We start from the raw sequence: 22,027 nt of genomic DNA on the forward strand, positions 1-22,027 counted from the left end.
GTGTAAACTACACAGCAAAGATGATGTTTGTCGTAAAACATGGGAACCCTCCCTGTCACAGATTGGTTTGAATGTTTCCACCATTCTCGCAAGAGGGTTTGTATCAAAGCTCTGAACGCTCTGCCTCAGAAATGACACCCTGCGCTTTGGTTGATGCATTTTTCTTTCTACGTTCCTCTCTCTGATCATGTGGATGTGTCATACATATCATACACGGCAATGTGCCCTCAATGTATTTTACTTTGTGTGTGTGTGTGTGTGTGTGTGTGTGTGTGTGTATATGTGTGCATGTGTATCATGTGCATGTATGCATATTATTTGTTTACTTATTTGTTTGTTTTCTTTGTGTAGGAGGTGACTCCTGAATCTCTCGCCTGTATACATTTGCATTTTAATGTGTATGTGAGCCAAATGTATGTTTGTTTGCTTTGTCATATATGTTCTTGTTTTATTTCTTGAAAATGTAATAAACATATATATATATATATATATATATAAAAAAAGAGTCCTTGACAATGACATTAACTATACATGATGTTTCACCCTGGATATTCTCCAGACGGTTGTCCTCCAGATCCAGTCGTCCCTCACACGTCCTGCAGGAATCGTTGTTACGAGCCGTACGATGGCGACGTCCCCGGCTGCAGGTGCGACATGAACTGTCACCTCACCAACAGCTGCTGCTTCGACTTCACTGACACCTGCACCCTCCCCAGTAAGACATCGTCTCTGCAACAGTCAACATCTCCGGGAGTTTGACGCCTGTCGATAATCTTGCTGAGCTGTAAATCTTTATCTGAGTGTCCCGACTGACTCCATGATTGTTCTCCACAGGCGAGCAGTGGGAGTGCACCAGGGTTCGCTGTGGAGAGAAGAGGCTGGCGCAGAGTAAATGTCACTGCTCCGACGACTGTCTGTCTGCAGGAGACTGCTGCACAAACTACAAACATGTCTGCCACGGTGAGAGCGGGACAAGAGAGGACAGGAAAGATCAGATACAAACACATTTAAACTGAAGGCGGCTCAAGAAGCTGCAGATATGAACATGCACCATGCAGGTTATTTGAGTAAACTTGATGTAAATAACTTGGATTCAACTGAGGAGGTGCTGATACGAGGAGGAGACTCATGTCTGATTTCAACACTGATAACCGCTTGTGAGACTTTGTTTGTTCAGGATTCCTTTCAGCATCAAGTGGCTCTTGAGATCATGAATCACAGTTTACATGTTAACGTTTCTTTAGAAGATCAGAGGTCTCTGCTAACGGGCAGGACGGGCCTGAGCAGGAGGATTTGTCAATGATACATTTAAAGCCAGATTCATTCCTGATGTTTGTCTTTTGTGCTCTATCTGAAGTGTCAGATGTCACTTTTCATTCAGTGGTTTTATCCTGAAACATACTGAGACTCTTATTCGTACTGCAGGTGAGAGACAGTGGGTGGAGGACGAGTGTGAGGACCTGTCGGCCCCAGCATGTCCAGCAAAGTAAGAATCAATGAGTTTGCTTTTTTTTACATCTATAAACATGCACTGACTCGTAGTAAAGCACTCACAGCTTTGGTTTGAAGACTGTCTGCAACTCACTAATGATTATTTTCACATCTGATGACTTTGCCAATCGTTTTCTAGATTAATCGATCAATTGTTGTCAGAAAAAAGTGAGAATTGTCCATCCCAGTTCCTCAAAGTCTCAATTCGATGTCTTTAAATGTCTGATTCTGTCAGACCTTCAGTTTAATGTGATATAAAACAGAAGAAAGCAGGAAATGTTCTGACTGTTCTGCATGAACGTGAACTGATGTTATTATCATCCAGACTTCCACAACCTTAACAGTGCTGACCGCAGAGAGTCTGCTGGTTAACGATGACATCAGGAAAATGGCACATGCAATTCCTGTTTTGGTCGCATAATTGAATTTGCGGTGGATAAAGGTCGAGGTGTAACATGAATCTTATTTCATTGACATTTTGGTTCTGATGCAGTCAGCTCTTCTACTGGACTCTGGACCTCATCACTGTATGTTGAGTCTGTATTTTAATCTAATCTTTTCTCTTCCTGATTGAATTTTTTCTCCCTGTCGTAGCTTTGAGCGTCAGCCTCTGCTCCTCGTCTCTTTGGACGGACTACGGGCCCAGTACCTGCAGAAATGGAGCCGTCTCATCCCCGTTCTGGACAGACTCAGTGGGTGTCGACCACATTGTTACTATTATACTTTTAGTGTTCATGTCCTGAGGGTAGAGGAAAGATATCTTACACAAAGCTTAGATGTTTGGCTCTATAACACTCCTGCAACGGGTTTATGAGTTACTTATCCACAGTCAGTGTCTCATAGCACAACTTATTTTAGCAACATAAAAAACTGACTGAAAAGATCAATATCAGTTTAAATGTACACTATATTTATATAGGATTTTCACCGCTTTACCTCCGTTCGACAGCTCTTTCCCTCGACGGGAGACTGAAGCCCCTCAAAGTCACCAGACTCCCTTCATAAAAACAGTCATTTTACCTCGCAGGTCAGAGGAATTGCTGGTCTACCGTTGCCTCGAATGGTTAGTTGTTCGTGTTTGTGTGTAATTCTGGGCGTTTCAAAGGTTTAGCTCAGATTCACCAAAGTCACACAGGACCAGAAACAATCAAACAGATCAGGGCAGTGGAAGATCAGCAACTCCTGAGTCCTGCGCAGTTAGATTACTGTTTTTATCAAAAGAGGCTGGTAGCTTTGGGAAGAGTAATATAAGGTGAAAGTATTGTAAATATAGCGTCTACCTACACTGATATGGATTTCTTAACGTGGCTAAAAGGGGTTTTTCCAAACAACTTGCCCACAGCAACACTAGTCCGCCTGCTGCTTCTCCAAACTGAGGTCATGCAACCGCATTTTAAAAAAGCTGAACTATCCCTTTAAGCACTTGATTGATTGATACTGAGCGATACCAAAGCGTCAGTATGTGACGAGTTGGGAGTGAGATTTCTTACGAAGTGGACCTTTAAGGAACGACAGCAGTGTTGGATTTGCGTCCTCCTTACAGGATAGATTGAACACGTGTAGTTGGACTGGTTTTGAAGATTGCCGAAGGATATTTATATTATTAGCCAATGAAGAGGTTAGACTCCAGATCTCCTACCTTTCTGGCAGCCGTCTCAGTCCCAGTGATTCAGGACGTTGGGATGGTTTCACAAACACAAGGTCAAAAGCAGATTATCTTGCGATCTTGTGTCCTGGAGCATGTTTTACTTCTGAAGAAGCTTCTGAATCATTCCTGAGCCAATCGATAGACGAAAGAACAAAACTTTGTCATGACAAGTCCAGCTGCTCATGAATGGCAACTTCTAACGAATTCTGACATCTGCCAAAACCAGAACCAAACCAGCGTTTGTTGTTGGTTTTGTTTGGCAGGAAATAGCTCAATGGAAATTGGCCTTGCACAAACTTGAGGTTGAAGACTATGCAAATTGAGTAGTCTAGGGATCATTGTGCGTCAGTTGCCTTTCCCTCCATAATGAATGTTTTGAGCCCACATGGAGAGTTTTGCCATGCACATGCATCCTCATTGTGAAGTCTCCAGCTTATTCAGTTATCTGCGGCCAGCTAACGCGTTTTCTCTTCTGTTTCTTTACGTCACAGAGACGTGTGGGACCTCGACACCGTACATGCAGGCAGCGTTTCCCAGCAAGACGTTCCCCAATCACTACACCATTGTTACGGTAACACAACGCACTGCTGAACGAGGGAGTGCAAACATTTTGCAGTCACATATTGCAAGTAAAATGATGAACTGTTGTTACTGTTGTTACTTTTACTACTGTGTGTAAAACTGTTGACATCAAACTGCAATTAAGGTCAATTACGACTCTTTCTAGAATGAATTTTTCATCCATGGAGGTTTTATACTTGACAAACGTTCCTCTAACACAGAAAATTCATTTAAACACAAGGTAGAGACCTCATACATGTGAGAGTGTCATCCAGGTCGGACACAAAGATCCACAAAGCCCGACTTCACCGACAGACACACACGACATCAATGCAATATGTCGGCACACGCAGCGAACAATGGCCTCTGAACTTTTGATCACTTTTTACTTTATGTAGTGTTTGTGTTGTGAAACGTGCTGTAACAACATCACCGTCTTTTTATTCAGTTGACTTGTGCTTGATAGACGCTGCTCCCGCCCTCCCGTCTCCGCCCCGATCTGTTCATTCAGCTGCTCTTGTTGCTTGTGAACTCCAGAGACTTTTCATACAAACATCTGTTTGCTGCAGGCCATGTTTTCCAGAGCAAATGCATTTAGATATCAACTTCCAACTTGCAGTGGATTGCAGCACATGGTCCGAGCATAACCGCATAACCAGGAAGTAAACCCGGAAACTAGAAGCAACAACGTGGGTGTTTGCCCAAGACGAGCAGTTTTTATTGGAGTTGATAGGCGCCATCTTTGGGTCAGGTATCTAGCTCCTTTATACATCTATGGGACGGCAGTGTTGGTCTATCGGTGGCTTTGTGCACCACTTTGGTGAAGACTAAACTATCGCGACAGCTTCTGTAACCTGACGCTCCGGATGGGTCATTAATAATAATCATCTACGAAGGCGCCGCTAGAAACTGTTTGTTAAACACCAGCTATAAATGTTTACTGACTCCCCTCCTCTCCTCTCCTCTCCTCTCCTCTCCTCTCTCCTCCTCTCCTCTCTCCTCTCCTCTCCTCCCCTCCTCTCCCCTCCTCTCCTCCTCTCCTCTCCTCTCCTCTCCTCTCCTCCCCTCCTCTCCCCTCCTCTCCCCTCCTCTCTCCTCCTCTCCTCTCTCCTCTCCTCTCCTCCCCTCCTCTCCCCTCCTCTCCTCCTCTCCTCTCCTCTCCTCTCCTCTCCTCCCCTCCTCTCCCCTCCTCTCCTCTCCTCTCCTCTCTCCTCCTCTCCTCTCTCCTCTCCTCTCCTCCCCTCCTCTCCCCTCCTCTCCTCCTCTCCTCTCCTCTCCTCTCCTCTCCTCTCCTCCCCTCCTCTCCCCTCCTCTCCTCTCCTCCTCTCCTCCTCTCCTCTCCTCTCCTCTCCTCCTCTCCTCTCCTCTCCTCTCCTCCTCTCTCCTCTCCTCTCCTCTCCTCTCCCCTCCCCTCCTCTCCTCTCCTCTCCTCTCCTCCTCTCTCCCCTCCTCCCCTCTCCTCTCCTCTCCTCTCCTCTCCCCTCCTCTCCTCTCCTCTCCTCTCCCCTCCTCTCCTCTCCTACTCTCCTCCTCTCTCCTCTCCTACTCTCCTCCTCTCTCCTCTCCTCTCCCCTCCTCTCCCCTCCTCTCCTCTCCTCCCCTCTCCTCTCCTCTCCTCTCCCCTCCTCTCCCCTCCTCTCCTCTCCTCTCCCCTCCTCTCCTCTCCTCCTCTCCTCTCCTCTCCTCTCCTCTCCTCTCTCCTCCTCTCCTCTCCCCTCCTCCTCTCCTCTCCTCCTCTCCTCCTCTCTCCTCTCCTCTCCTCTCCCCTCCTCTCCTCTCCTCTCCCCTCCTCTCCTCTCCTCCTCTCCTCTCCTCTCCTCTCCTCTCTCCTCCTCTCCTCCTCTCCTCTCCCCTCCTCCTCTCCCCTCCTCCTCTCCTCTCCTCCTCTCCTCCTCTCTCCTCTCCTCTCCTCTCCTCTCCTCTCAGGGTCTCTATCCAGAGTCGAATGGTTTAATCGACAACGTCATGTACGACCCGGTGTTCGACGCCACCTTCAGTCTGTCCAGTCCGGAGAAAGATAACCCTGAGTGGTACCTCGGACAGCCTGTGAGTCTTCTTTGGTGTGATTCATTGAAATTAAACTTGTTACAGATGCAGACTGGATGATGCATTTGCAGAATGGTTGTTGACGCACAATGACGTAAATCATAGTTGTCTAATTATCTAAGTTAGTAAACCTCAACGAACTCTGTGCTATCTCAACTCTGACTCTCTGTTCTCTTCAGTATAATATTAATCGAAAACATAAAAATTCAAGAATGTCAATTACTGGAGGACAGTAATTCCCCCTTGCAGAGATGTGGGAAAGCTCCAGTCATCCGAGGAGAAAAGATGCAAACCAGAAAACAATCCTCATACCTCATACGTCTGGTTTCAGCCCACACAAGAAGACTTATAGCTCAAAACACGAGACAGCGGCTCAGACGGGCATCTTCCCTTTACAAAACACAACTCAGATCATCGCACACTTTTCCACCAACGTGCGTCGTTTCCAGACCAGAGCACCAAAAAACAACAGGTTTTCCTCGACATGAAGTGAGAACAGAAGTGGGCGTGTCATGTTCTGCAGGTTACTTTTATTTCTAAAGCCTAAAGTCACAATCACATCGCCTCAGTGGGTTTTTTACAATCTGCACAGTGAACGACATCCTCTGTCCTGAGATCCTCGAATCGAATGAGGAAAAACCTCAGGATGAGCCACAGAGGAGGGATCCGTATATAACTCGAACCATTTTGTGGAACGAGCAGATAAAGAACAGCAGAAGCATCTGAGAGTGATTGAATTTCAGCTCACAGCTTGTGATGTCACAGATTATAATCAGACGCCCGGCCTGTGTTTCACTGAAGATCACCTGTTCTGATTGTCTCTGTAGATTTGGCACACGGCTCAGTACCAGGGGTTGAAGGCGGGAACTTTCTTCTGGCCCGGATCAGACGTCAACGTCAACGGAAGCTTTCCCAACATCTACCAACCTTACGATGGGTAAGACTCTCCTGTTTCCACTGGAGAACCCGGAGTCCAAAGGTACTGGTTGTGCACCATCACTAATAAATAGGCAGTGTAAGGTCCGACACAGCACAGATAAACTCACATGTACTCACAATCCAACACGTCTTTGTGATTAAAAGACTGAATTTATGAATCCAAAAACAACAGATGTGACAGTCGGAGAGTACCAGGGGCAGGACGACTGGACCTTCTTCATCATGTGGTTAACTTTGTCAAACAGTTGCAGTTTGGTTAGATTTAGGACAAGATCATCAATAAGTACGTTAGATATGTAGCTTAGGTGACTTAATAAAGTGCATAATTTTAAATTAGTCAACGGCGATCTCCTGGGTCGAGCCATCCATCCACCCCGTCCTCCAGACTTATGTCACCTGACTTCCTCCTTTGCGTGCTTCATGTCGGGGGGTAACTACCTGACGATAAATTATAATGTGTCCTAATAAGCTGCTTGCACTCTATGTGGACACTTTTCTGGTGTGGACAGCGGCACTGAAATCAAAGTTAAGACATCTGTAGTCCAAACCAGATGTGTTTCTTTTGTACGCGACAGTTTCCACATTTGTGTGAAAGAGCAGCCCTTTTACAAATCCATCCTGATGCACATTTCCTCCCCTGGAAAGCAACCTAGTAAAACCAAAGTGTACTGTTTCATCTGCTGACGGTCACCTGACTTCAAAAAACAGCTTTTCAAAGGCATCTGTATGTGACTCAGGACTTGTGGTGCAGCATAAGTAAATATATTAAATATATTTTCGTCATGTGAGAGACTTTAACGTGGTGTCAGCGTCTGAATGAGCACGAAAATCTCAGTCATGTCGATGCTGAAAGATCAGAAACTAAATTTGGAAACTGTTAACTACAAGTGAAAGTACAGATGTCGTAACTTCTGTATTTCCTCAGAATCTGGCGCCGTCCTCACCAGACAAAATGTCCACATAGCATACCAGCAGATGAGGACCCATATAAGAGTTTCTGTACAGACAGCAGCAGTTGTGCAGTAATTACACCCACATAAAAACATGTTTCCCCACAGGGAACATCTAGAGTGTAATTATACTTTTTTCCAGAGATCGCTGAAACTACATCCATAAATCTTAAATGCATTCATACAGTCCTGGGATGGTTCATAATATTAACGTCCAATTAAAGTGATTACAAGCAGCTATAAAATGATCCCAGCTGATAAAGTTCTCTCTGACGAACAGACGTTCATAAACTTAATAAGCCTGTTGACTGACCTTTCTGTCAGTAGGTGTGTCACTCAGTTAGAGGCCTGTTTTATTGCCATTCTGTTGAACCGCTAATAATGTTGCATTTACACCCTGTTGCTCCATGACTGCATCTGTTCATTCCTCCCAATGTTCTTGTTAAAAGTCTCTCAGCGACCGCAAAAACAATTAGTTTGGAATAAGAAGTCGTTTTCTTCTTCTAAACTGGTTTCACGCTCAGAGAAATAGAGTCAGTCATTACCTGAACAATGTCAGAAGAAATGACTTTGTGACTGATAAATAATATAATATAAATATCTACACTGGGGCCTGGCTTCAATAGTGCACTTGTCGGGGACTATTTTCAGTGGCGGATGAGGATTTGGAGCAGCAGGACAGTGACTGCAGGACTGAGGATCTTTTTATAGATGTGGTTGTTTCCAGCTAAAAGGGAAAGACGCAGACGACTAAACTTATGACCACTGGTGTTTCAACACACAGGTTTTCACCCCCATCACACCTGCCACACTTCAGTGGGAGCATGGCAGGATGTTCTCATCCCAGATATGATAATGTTTGGAGGCTTTTTCTATTTAGCCGGCCTGACTCAGTCTGATCTCCAGCCTTCCTTAGAACGGCTTGAAAGATGCCAAATTAAACCCCCACACTTTTACTGTAAGTCACCTGAACGAGCTGCAGATTACCAGTTCCTACTAACTAAACAGTACGTTTCGTTCAAACCTACATTATCATTGCCAGCCGTGACAGCGTGGCTGGGATTTTTCTTCCTCTCATAAGTCTGGCACTGTTCACTTGTTTGGCCAAAGTCTGCTCTCTCACATCATGTGCTGCGCTGCAACATACGCACCGATGTGGTGTGATCCAGTTGCATGAATAGCCTCCAGTCCAGAGCTGCGACAGGACTCGTGCTTTCAAATGTACTGAAATATCAAAACATGTCGATACTGAATATTTAAAATGGCTTCAGTACTCTGCTCTTTGCAGTATCAGTACGACACGATGGACAAAATACTCTCACAACAAGACAGAAAAGGACTTCTTCAGCTCGGCTTCTGGATCTCTGAGTACAAATGAGTTTTAAATTCTACGTATCTACAAACATCTGTTGAAAAGTCCATTATAATGCTGGAGACACTTCACGCTGTCTTTTAGCAGACGCTCGTTGTAGTGGACGAGCAGAACACGCAAGAAAAGACACGGAGATTCAGATCTAGACTCATTTCCAACATGTTCTCACTCTCAACTCCGCTAATTCAGCAGTTTGTTCAGAAGCTTCAAACTGTGATGCTCAACCTCGCCCTCACCCGTCAGTCACTAAGATATTTTATGCAAAAAAAAAACTTGGATGGGTTAGGAACAGATTATTCCTTGAGATAAAACAACAAGCGTAAGATACCTAAGGGATGTGATGCACGTTATGTGACATCACTCACATCACTAACGTACATTAACTTAGTCACAAATGGCTGTGAACTCCCGGAGAGAAGGTCTTACTCATCCAGTGAATGCATTTCCATACAGAAGAGTAGAAAGTAGAAAAGTAAATGATTGTTGTCTGCTTCAGTGAGTCTGGTCTGACTGGTCTGTTACAGGAAAGCCACGTCCTCGACTCTTATTCAGACAAACATTTTAAAAAAAGTTCTTCAAACATGTAATTTTGTCTGTAGGAGACATTTAACAAAAACAATGTTCACTAACCGTCGTCCTTCTCTGTTTTCAGTAAAGTACCATTCGAACAAAGAGTTTTAACTGTCCTGAAGTGGCTGCAGCTGCCTGATGGTGAACGGTTAGTTGTTCCAGTGTTTCCACGTGAGCAGCATAGATTCGACTTTTAGTTTTGTTTGATAAACACCAAGTTTCTCTGACCTTTTTCCCTCCAGACCAGACTTCTACACGTTATATCTGGAGGAACCTGATAAATCTGGACACAGCTACGGTCCTGACAGCGGAGGGGTGAGTTCACCGCAGATAAGACTCGTTATAGCACAATTAAAAAGTCTGAAGTCCAGATAAACGATCTCCATAAATGTGGAATGAGATCGCTTATCGAACAACTACAACCACATCAGCAGAGTCTTGACTCTTTATGAACATTAATGAACAGCTACAGTTGTTTATTGAACATGCAAACATCATCAGAAGTGACTCATCCATCAGATCACTTTGTGTTTGACTTTATTGGACTCATTATCTGGAAAATGAGATGTGATCACAGGCTCTATCGATTCTTCCCGCACTGTGATCAGATTGCAACACACATCTTTGTGAGATGGAGCTGCTTGATTTGCTCCTCTCCTTGAGCTGACATGTCGCAGGCGTGAAGCGAGGCTGCTGTACGAGCTCGACGTATTTTACTTCGTGCAGAGGAAGGGCTGGTGTGCAGGGCGGGAAGAGGAGGTGCTGGATGATCAGATTTTTAGGCCTCCATCCGAACCGGCCATGGCTGGAGGCATTATGGTTTTTGGTCAGTGGTGAGTGCCGTATCTCAATAACATCTTCAGGGAATTTATTTAAATTTGGCACAAACATCCACTTGAGCACTTGAGTATTGCCAGTAAACTCGGCCCAATCGCCAGAATTAATATTAGTCAAGACATTTCTGCAAAACAACAGATAAATCAAAACTGAATGATTCTTTATGTCGCAACTTTCGTTCGTTTAGATTAAATTTTCAATTCCTGTCTTGTCACAACGCTGTGTTTATGCTCTGGGTAGATTCAACTACAAAAAACCACTTGGTCAGGGTCGGAAAACATCATTACTAATGTAAGTTTTAGTCACTGACGCTCTTACTGTATCTTGCACAACCCAGGTCAAACTTTTTGCAATACTGGACAAATCTGGACCACTTTAAAATAGGTCACACTCTATTATATTTATATAGTTTTATTATGTCCTTCTATTAAGTACTTTTAGTTTTGTTTGTTGTTTTGCACCAACAGACCGCAGCAAATTCCTCATATGTGTTAAATTACTTGGCAATAAAAGCGATTCTGATTCTGATTAAAATACCTGTTTTGGTCGCCACAAAAACAGATGAAAATGTCTTCGTGTAAGTTTAAAAATATCCAGCAGTGTGACGGCCGTGTGGCAGCCATGTTGGCTGTAATAATGACGGTCACAGCACAGATGTTGACTGCTGAAATCAGATGTTTAAAAAAGACATACGACCCAAAATCACCAAGATTCGACACAGAACTAAAATCACAACATGACCCTGTGTTTGGTGAAATATGTGGCGGACTTTTTACTTCATAAATGACAGACATGACAGTTTTGCAGACGACTTCTGTAATTTTTCTTGTTTACTAAAGGACCACAAGTGGTGTTAGTCTCAGGCAACCAGGATCAAGGTCACAGTGACGTCGTGTCTGTCACGTTCTTGTGAATGCGATGTGTCAGGAAAACCCCTCGAGGAAATCTCATTAGCTCGAGCACAAACTCAAGGATGAACCGACGAGTGTTTGGTGGTCAGCGTCACTGTTACCACTTTGCAGATTGCAGATGCTTATTATGACAAAATTAAACGGATTAAAATGACAAAGTGATTGAATTTTAATCCAAAAGGTCAAAGATTAACTTCACTGTGACGTCATAATGTTGTGTGACTGTAGAGGTCGTCTGTGCTGCCGGGTTCAACATGTGACTGAAGCATCTGTAGCTTCTTTACAGCAACATCCATATTTCAAACATTGTACTTACCAAAACCTTGTACATTAATATTTATATATATACACAACAGATCAAAGACATGAGGTTAAAGACTCTGCAGATAAGGCCACACAGACGTTTTATTAATGTTACCTGATAAACCTCCTCTCAGTGCTGCATGAGCATAAACAGACTTATCTGATGGACACGCTGCTGTTAGATGTGAGGCTCCACTCTAACAGGTGGTCAGAGCTGTTGTTTGAGTCTTGGTGACCGGGGACAGTTCCCAGCACGGCTTTGATCCGTTTTAGCCCCAAAAACAAGTTTAATCACAACAATGACACGATAGAGATCAACAGCATGCTTTTGTTTCTCACGTCAGTCAGCCGTCTTCCAGTAACACACAAATACAGTCGGAAGGCCTACAACCAAAGTTGGGATTCAGGGATGAAAGTCACACAGTTATTGATTTATCTAAATGGACAAACAAGAGCATGTGTTGTTTACGTTGCGGGTTAAATTGGATTAGAACAAGAATGTAGCAGTGAACCAGCTGCAGACTGTCACCATTCAAGACACAATAAAGCTCACAACACAACTTTTCAAAGTGGACACTATAATCAATCCTTAATAATTGTTATATATAATAATTATACTGGTGTTATTCAAGTTATTCAGTTTCAGGCTGACGTTTCATCAGACGTTCTCTGTGAAGGAACAAACCTACAGACTATTCACAGCTTCATGTCGAGCTGACGGACCATGTTTGATTGCTCAGTTTAAATGTTTTCCTTTAATCATCGGCTGTTGGAGCCTGTTAAATATATTCTACAGCGGTCGTGAGTCCAAGTGAAAAAATGAAGTAAAACAACATTTCAGGGACAAGTCTCGACCACAGCTCCAGTAATAAACCCGCTTGTCAACCATTTACCAGGTTTTTATCAGCTGCTGAGTAACTGTCACCTTGGGAACATTTAACACTGAGATTATCTGCCTGCCTGAACTCTGAGTATGTTGGAAAACACATCGGTTCACGTGTGAAGCAGTGACTCATACACAAACAATGCAGCTAAGTGGTATGAAGCAGGTCATTTCCAATTGCGAACATCTGTCGTAAGACCAAATACAAGGATGTTAATGAACGCCTGGGCTTCAAAAGGAAGGAGAACATTTCCTCTCTTAGTTGTGTTGTGAACGTGAGCATTTGCATTTGTTGTTTCTTAATGAGTCAGAAGAAGATACAATATAATTTTCTTATCGTCAAGAATCAATCTACAACATGTTAACATACCGGCTTAAAATCAGCATGTTTGCATTGTCATTGTAGTTATGTTAGCATGTAGCCACGAAGCACAAAATTCACTTGGTTGGGGTGAGGAAAACATCACGGTTTGGCTTAAAATACCTGTTTCGGCTGCTGGAAAGGTCCCCGGGTCGTCTTTAAAACATCCAGTGGTGTCACGCTGCAAATGCCGAAATGTGAGTGCGTCACATTTAGTTCGAATGTCAATTTGACATGTAGCCTGTGATGCCACATCAAACTTGGACGTATCAGGTTTGCAGAGACGTTAACTGCTGACTTTACATCCTTTTGCTTGGTGTGGACTGTGGAGCCTCCTTCTCTGGCATTAATCTGTTGATCCATCTCTGGCAGGAACTTAATGTTCATCTGTGCTTCTCATGATGTCAGCAGGACACAGAGATAATATCTACTTTATGTAGATGAGTTGCAGGGAATCCTCTCTTCTTAGGGGCCTTGTCTCTGGTTGCCTTAGTTGTGTACTGAAACCGTCTGCCAGAGATGATCTTACCTCTGACATGTTCGTCTCCACCCGGCCAAGGCTCCTTATCATCTGTCACGGCACAAACAAAAACTCTGCACGATCGTGTCCACCCATTTTATCTAGAAATACACATTAAACTGGACAACTGGACTTGCTTCAGTTTGTTGAAGACGTTTCACCTCTCCTCCAAGAGGCTTCTTCAATTCTAACTAACTGGAGGAGTTGCAGGCTTTTAAACGAGTGTGAGTGTCCTCTTGGATGAGCGGTGAAACGTCTTGAGTTACGAGAAACTGAAACGAGTCCAGTTGCCCACGATACAGCAGATTTACCATGACTGGATGACTAAGAACCTTCATCATCACATTTAACCAAACAAGTAACTCATCCCGAAAACCATCTCTGCATCTCTTGGAAAATACTACCAGCTTCTATTTGCAAACAGGAGATGCATAAATGGTCATGTTGCCAACAAGAGACCGCCTCCCGATTACTACGGTCTACAACTCAGATAAGAATCATGGTTTTACCAGCTGTTGAACACACAAACGCAGCTGGGAAGGTCCCCAGATTCACCTTAAAAATATCCAGTGGTCTGCCGCTTACAAATGCTGCAACACAGACTCAAACTGCAGATGGAAATATGTCTCCCTCGCGTCATCTGTGGTTTGCAGAAACGTTAACTGCTAACGTAAAATCCTGGTGACTGGGCTGCACGTCCAGCTGCACCTCTGAGAGCTGCTGATGTCGACATTTGTCAGTAAAGGATAAAACAAAATGCAACTTTTAATTGGCAACCTCATACTGTAACATCTGTTCACCACACACCGTACTGAAACATGCTCGTCTCCACCCTGACACACCTCCTTCTGGCACAAACAAAGACACTGCGCTGCATCATATCCACCCATTTTACCTGGAACGACACATCTTTACCCAACAAGGTGAACTCATCCTGAGTTGGGGTTTATTGTGATCGAGCCAATGAGTCAGACACGGCGAACATATACAACCAAACAACCCCTCTGTCACTGGACAACAGGGGGTGGCAGGTTAACAAAGCGTTTGGCCTCAAGCCACCCACTGATTATTGCAGTTTACAATTCATATTAGAATCACGATTGTTTCTCTCAACTGTTTCCTGCAGCTGGTTCAATCCATCCAGGGCGTAGACAAGATCGTCGGTCAGCTCATGAACGGCCTCAAGCAGATTGGCCTCCACCGCTGCGTCAACATCATCATCCTGGCAGATCACGGTAACACAAGACGTGACATGGCTTTGGAAATGTTTTCAGGTTGTCAGGGGTATATTGAACAATTGAACAAAGTGTGTATGTTTTTGTGTGTGTGTTGATGCCTGGATACACATGACCAATATCAGCGTACTGAGCTATGAATCATCAGCTACAATGCAACTAATCCCTGTTCTTTATCAATATCATTCTATCATTATTTAGTCACAACCCGCCGCTGAGTCAGCTCTGAGTATTGTGTTGTAGTGTTGAACCTTACTGTCCTTTCAGGGCGCCGATCATTTCAGTAAACAAGCTTTATTTAGAGAAACCATTACAGAGAAGACTGCCTGTAATTATTCATCGTCAAAAATATAAATGAGTCACGCTGTTACGGAGGTCTGGTTTAAAAACTTCTTGTGCGTTGCTTTCAGGAAGCTCAGGAGTGCCACAACAAAGAGCAACAATTAGAGACGCTCAATCCTGAGAGAAAGGAAATCTGGCAGAGTATGAAAGCCGACTCTGTAACCTTATACTGTGCGTCTGCTGAGGACAAGTTTTAACACTAACTTGTGCAGGTGTTTTCAAGCTGTGGCCAGACAAAGCTCCCACCTCTTAGTTTACTGTACGTAGCGTCCGTATGATGTCATGATGTTTGGTCGTTATTATTCCGGTTGTGAACAAGGTGAGGACCCAAATGCAGACACACACGCGGGAGGCAGGAATACGGGAACTAAAGGCGAGCTTTAATAAAACAAAGCTGAACGATACGAGAAAACAAGGAAAACCAAAAAACGAGTCACGATGGGCAAAAAGACAAAGTAGCAACTAAAGAGCTAAAACAAAGTGCAACAAAAGCAAAGTACAAAACAATGAGAAACAGGAGGAACAAAAACCAGAAACATACCCAGGCGAGACACGAGGAGACACTGGTGATGACACGACGGACGAAGACAGAGTAGCGACACAGGCGACCGCGGACGAAGACAGAAGACGACTGAACTGAATATACAGACGCACTAATGAGGGGATGGGGTACAGCTGGAGTGAGGAGGGAAGTGGTCAGGACGGCTGAGGGAAGGAGGGAAAAACGCACAGGAGGAACTGAAAAGCAAGACGCGACACACAAGGGTACAATTTCAAAATAAAACAGGAAACACAAGAACAACAAGAAACAGAATCACGACAAAGGCTCCACCAAATACACAAATAACTTCTGCCCGAAGACATTCATTAGTGTCGTATCTGAGGAAAGTGGGACACACACACATTCACACAATTTTATGTGATCTCCTTTTGATGACTAACCGTCTGAACAGACTACACGACGTTCAGAGTCGTCAGATCGCCGTCCTTTTCACGCTACACAACCTTCTGCAACCTTCAACACTTCACGACTGATCAGCGACAGGAGGTAACACACTGATTTTGCAGGAAAAAAGGCCAAACAGGATCATTCTGCACTGAACATGTCTGCCTGCTCGTATTGTTGTTACACCTACTGAACATTTCAAGTGTCTGCAAATGGATTTTCATAGTGTGATGAAACCTTTGGCTTCCTGACCAAATACCTCGATATTGACATCGCACCGATACCGAAAGGATGACTATCAATACTTTCTCAAAAATATCAAGATTTTGGTTCACTTTACTGTAATGCAGCCTTTAAAACCAGGAGAAGACAGCACTTATGTCATATCATCATATAATTATATTGTGTGTGAAATAGCTGCAAATTACATGAAATCAAAGCGTCAGTGAATCAACGACTCAAATGTTTTTTGTTAACAGCTGCGTACTGTTGCAGGTATGGAGGAGACGAGCTGCCAAAGGAAGGAGGTGATGCAGGACCTGGTGGGAGACGTCAGCGAATACTGGGTCACCGAGGGACCGTTTGGACGTATCAGAGCCAGAAACAAAGACACAGTCAGTGAGTGAACGTTCGTCAGAATCCAGATGGTCGCCGATTTTATGAGAAGACGTGTGAAAAGACATCAAATCCTTAAAAGCCTTGACATTTCATCAGCCCATCCAGAAAAAGAGTTAAGTCCACCTGACTGACGAGGTGCAGTGGACTGGATCCTGTTGACATGTTTTTAGTCATTCAGTGGAATGAATGCACACACAACTACAGACTTACTCATGTGTGACGCATAGGTCCTGTCTATCTAGGCTGATAGATTAAAGCTCAAACCACACGGTAGAGTAACATAATACAATGTCTATCAGGTGCTTCAGTGCCTTGCAGCCGTATCGTGGCGCCTGTCTGTTAGGGTCAACAGCTACTCACACATTCCCAGCCTGTGACAAACGCTTCACGGCTTGAAGTCCTCTCGTCACCGGATGTTCCTCTCGTAACTCGAGGGAACAACAATACTACTGTTTATTTAATTAATGAGTCGATTTGATTATAAATACAATAACAAGCATCCAGTGGGCTTTTTTAACAACGTGCGGAAATCTGTGATATTTGGAGAAACTCACAAAAGCTGAGATTCTTCAATATTTACACTGAACGTCGTCTGTTTATTAGTCGGAGCCTGCAGCTACCAGTGTTGTGGCTGTTCAGACGATTAAGTTTTGGCACAGAGCTACTTAGTAACTGGATTCAGCTCCAATCACTATCATGTTTAATATCTCACATTTATAACAAACCGCATAAACCGCTAAAAAGCCCCAAAAATAAACCCAAATTTGCGTCTCTTCTTGTCTTTTCATTGATTTTGTATGTTATCTAGAAGCACAAATAATTCCTCATTAGTTTTAGTTAAATTTGGGCTGCGTCATTCTTAAATTTGGGAATGGCAGGCAAACATGTTGGCGTTGCAGTTGCTGTAGCAACAGCGATGTTGACATCATTCATTCATGTTCTCCTTTTCAACAGTTGACCCAACTGGACTTGTCGCTGACATGACTGTAAGTATTCAGAGATCACTCCACCGCCCACGATAAGTAAATGGGATAGATCGTGAACACGTGAATGTGAGGATTTCAAATCTTTGGGTGTTTTCAGTGTAAGAAGCCGGACCAGAAGATCAAACCGTACCTGAAGGCCGACCTACCGAAGCGCCTCCACTTTGCCAACAGCCGTCGCATCGAAGATGTAAACGTCCTGGTGGAGCTGAAGTGGCTGTTTGAGAGGTGATCCATCACACATCTGGAGTTTGTTTGCAGATCATTTGTTTTAATTTTTTTTTTTGCTGTTTCAAATTAACTTTAACTTTTGGGAGTTATCACTAATGGTTCTGAGCAAAACAAAACCAAAACACACCAAGGAGCCTAAAAAAAGGAAAGGACAAGCCATTACCTCACTCTCGCTATTGAAGTCTGTGGGAGATGCATGGAGAAACACACGAAGCCCGACGTATCTATGCTGATGACTGTGACTTGACCACATGACTGACAGCGCTGATGAGATCGCAGTTCCACCATGAACAGGAGCAGAGGCACAAACAACATCCAGTTAAATCATCAGTGGTAAACCTCCTCTCTGAAGTGTGTTCTTTAGTTTCCTGGAGGCTTTTCTTCACCAGGAGTCATGCCACATAGAAACGTTGGGCTTTAGTGTTTCTACATGCCTCTCCCCTAGACTTCAACACCGCTGACACCACAGTCTGGCACCACAAAGTGAGATTCAGTGAGTCAATGCCTCTTTCTTCTTTATTAGGTTCATTTGAAACAATCAAGTCCACGTGTGGTAAACTCCATGGGACAGACCAAGAGATCAGTCACAGTGCATGAGATGGAAAACCTCGTTTTCTTCACAAAGAGAATACTCATCATGCAATCCGGTCATTATTCATTCTTTACAGGAGGTTACTGATGTAATTTTCCTACCACAATGGCCCCAGAGGTAATTCTCTGTAGGGGCCTTTGTTAATTCCTTTACCTCCCTCAAGCTCTGCACACTGATCTCATTTGTTTTATTCCAAAACTGAAGAGAGTCGTGTTCGTTTTTCCACAGGAGTCCAGGATCTCTCACCTTCTGCGCTGGTGGGACTCACGGCTATGACAACGATGCTGAGAGCATGCACGTGAGCACTGATTCCTGCACTGTTCTGTCGTATAAGTCGGCAGTAATGTCCTCTAGGGCTGCGACGATTGATCGATAAACTTCTTATTAATCGATTCAATGGTTTGAGAGAAAAAAAGTCAAGATTTTCTGGTTTCTTTCCTCCTCTGTGAGAGTAAATAACATTTTTTTTCACCATTTTCTGACATTTTAAAGACCAAACAACTAATCGATTAATCGTGAAAATAACTGACAATGACAGCAGTCGTTAGTTGCAGCACTGCTGTCTTATTCTACCTCTAAGCAGCAGAAGGTGAAGATATAACACGTTTGACATCTTTGTATTGTGCGGCAGGATTTATGTTCAAGTTAGCATGCTAACCAGCTAGCCCCGGCCTAGCCACATTGTACCTCAAGAGTTGATAGTCTGATATTAAAGAAACAACAACAATCCCCCCGGTGCTCCCAGCTCCCAATCAAACTGCTAGCTGTACAATTAAATGAGCTAAATAGCTAACAACACCTACGCTATGCTGAATTGGGCATGTGGTCAACTTACATACTGCACCTTTAAGTTTGCATGTTTTTTTGTTGTTTTTTTTACCCTCTTGACCTTTTTTTTCCCAACATGGCCACCACCCGTTTCAAATGTCTCACTTTCTCTGTTCTTGCAGGCCATGTTTCTCAGTTATGGACCCAAGTTTCATTACAAAACGGAAATCGAACCCTTTTCCAACATCGAGCTGTACAATCTCATGTGCGGTAAGTTTGTGTGTTACGTCAACATTAACAATAACCGGCACCAACTCAACCTGTAAACATCATTGTCCCACGCAGACGTCCTGGAGATTTCTCCCGCCGACAACAATGGGACTCACGGCAGTATGAATCACATCCTGAGGGCGCCCTACCACACACCCAGGCTCCCCGCTGAGCAGAGCTCGCCCGACAACTGTGCGCTGGGAAGCCTGGACCCTGCAGACAGCCTGGGATGCTCCTGTCCTGGCCTGGTGGGTATTATCACTCTTCTATCTAAAAAAAAACTGATTTAAGAAGAAGAAAGTGTAATAATAAGTACTATCATTCTGAAGAGCTTGTGGGATTACACGATGAAGCCGGCCTGAGTGTTGTTGGTTCACCGTGCTGTCGTTCAGTGTCAGGAACATCTCTGGCTGGACTTTCTATGATGCAAAAACTGTTTTCAAAACATTCTAGAAAAAAAGCCCAAACTACAGATATCAGATGTTCACTTCAAGATAATCGTAGCCCACAGAGCTCATGGTGATGATATTATCACAGCATCTACCCACTGTAGGTGGAGTGTCTCCTGCTGATCTTCTGGCCATGGTTTTGTGCAGCAGCAGTCGGCACGCGCTGTGATAGTGCCTAACTACTGCTTCTTCTTCTTCTTCTACTTCTTCTTCCTCCTCTACTTCTTCTTCTTTCCCTTTTCTTCTACTTCTTCTATTTCTTCTTCTTCCTCCTCTTCTTCTTCCTCTTCTTCTTCCTCCTCCTCTTCTACTTCTTCCTCCTCCTCTTCTACTTCCTCCTCCTCTTCTTCTACTTCCTCCCCTTCTACTTCCTATTCTTCTTCCTCCTCCTCTTCTACTTCTTCCTCCTCTTCTTCTACTTCCTCCTCCTCTTCTTCTCGACTGTGACAATGCAAAAACAAAAAGAACTGGAAATGATTTAGGAGGCACTGGCTTAGCGGTCTCACGATATAATGATATTGGCGATAGTGATGTCATATTAATAATACTCATATGGTAATAACATCTAAAATAGCTCCTCCTAAATCATTTTTGTGTTCTCACATTGTCATAGTGGGTGGTTGTGATGCACCTTAATGCTGGTTGAAAAAGATAAGAACATGCAGTAATTGCTGGCTGGCTAGCTTTTACCACAGTCTGAGGTTACTACTCACCTGCAGCACAAGATGACATCATGCTGTTGTTGCTGTCTTTTATTTTTGAATGTGTCATGAACACACACAAAGTGTGTGATGTCTTCACAAAAATAAGATGAGGTAACATACTTAATTAATCCAAACAATAACTCAGACAAATGACAAATGACTTCACACCTTGCCCCGTGGCGGATCATCAGTTGTGAATATTGTCTGAACTCAACAATTCATGATGTAATTTGGATGATGCTCAAAAGATGTGCTCAGATTTTAAACAAGATATCCGACGTACGTGCAGGAACAGGGAGCAGTGTCTGTAACATGCAAACCTCCAATGAGGTTTCTTATTTCCATGATGATGATGATGATGATGATGATGATGATGATGATGATATCACTTGCAGTGTGGCGTGTTTCACGTATTCCAAAAGAAAGAAGCTGTCGAGCGAGTTCTGGAAACATGATCGTGAGATTCTTGGTAATCTGGGTTGCTGGAAAGCAACAACTGACACTTACTCTGTATACAACAAAAAGGTTGCCAGCCCCTGTTTCCTAGAAACAGAGATAAACACATCAATTTTCCTAATTATTCAAGTGTTTCATGAAGGAACCATTTGCTCATTTATCATCTGATCTCTCAGCTTATGAACACATGATCCAAGCTCAAGATACGAGGAGTCGTACTTCATCTTGTTCCGACTTCGTGGAATGTTCTTGGCTCTTTCAAGCACTTTGTCTCGGCCAAATGCTGCTTTTCCCTGCGGTGGTGAGAGCAGTATTAACGGTTTTAATCGGTTTCAGCTCAGCAAAGTGTCTGTATATAACGTATATCACAGTGGGTGACAACCACACCACCTGGCACATAGAATAGTAAGTACAGAAGTTACAAATCATCAGATGTTGGCTTGTAATAATGAGTTAAACGTGTGGAGACTGCAGTATTGCATTACAGTTATTACTGAATTCCTATTTCTGGAATTGGATACATGCGTGCCACTTTAAATCCAACAAAAACTGCAAGGAAACAGCCGGGTGGCCAGCTGGTAACAAACAATATGTAATTACAGCTAAAAAAAGACGCTGAAATATGCTTCTGAAAACGTTTGAGGAGAGAAACAGACAATGAACAGGATGTGTCGCCCAGTTTAATTATTCAGATCACACATATTTATGACAAAAGCCCAGAAAGAGGAAACACTACTAGCAATTTAATTTAATCATTACAGACCAGTTGCATTAATGAAAAAAATAAGTCTACAATTACATGATTACGATTAAAGATGATTTCATTGGTCGCCTGGCAACAAAATGCCATCTACAGGTCTTTTGTTGCTGATGGCTGATGGTGGTTATCAGAGGAATCACCAGACTGTTTTCATAAAAACTTAAATGTTCCTCGTAGTCACTTTAATCAATGATAATGATCATATTCTTGATCCACGTCCTGGTCCTCTGGAAGAATCCGTGTGAGGCGTATCAGACAGACAACTGGTCTTTTTCCGAAGC

General features: G+C 43.6%; 1 protein-coding gene across 1 annotated transcript in view; it reads left to right on the forward strand.

Moving 5' to 3' along the window:
* Positions 1-22,027, forward strand: part of LOC311272853 (venom phosphodiesterase CdcPDE) — a 43,604-nt gene that overhangs the window by 7,233 nt on the left and 14,344 nt on the right. The window contains exons 3-18 of the mRNA XM_084379555.1: positions 560-715; positions 835-960; positions 1,426-1,486; positions 2,086-2,183; positions 3,631-3,710; positions 5,627-5,746; positions 6,574-6,683; positions 9,660-9,725; positions 9,820-9,892; positions 14,519-14,627; positions 16,411-16,533; positions 17,488-17,519; positions 17,617-17,744; positions 18,568-18,637; positions 19,290-19,377; positions 19,453-19,625. Coding sequence (XP_084235681.1) covers positions 560-715; positions 835-960; positions 1,426-1,486; positions 2,086-2,183; positions 3,631-3,710; positions 5,627-5,746; positions 6,574-6,683; positions 9,660-9,725; positions 9,820-9,892; positions 14,519-14,627; positions 16,411-16,533; positions 17,488-17,519; positions 17,617-17,744; positions 18,568-18,637; positions 19,290-19,377; positions 19,453-19,625 — 1,613 coding nt within the window. The remainder of the gene's footprint in view (positions 1-559; positions 716-834; positions 961-1,425; positions 1,487-2,085; positions 2,184-3,630; positions 3,711-5,626; positions 5,747-6,573; positions 6,684-9,659; positions 9,726-9,819; positions 9,893-14,518; positions 14,628-16,410; positions 16,534-17,487; positions 17,520-17,616; positions 17,745-18,567; positions 18,638-19,289; positions 19,378-19,452; positions 19,626-22,027) is intronic.

The sequence above is a fragment of the Pagrus pagrus genome (assembly GCF_965226575.1).
Source record: "Pagrus pagrus genome assembly, chromosome: 17".
Lineage (NCBI taxonomy): Eukaryota > Metazoa > Chordata > Actinopteri > Spariformes > Sparidae > Pagrus > Pagrus pagrus.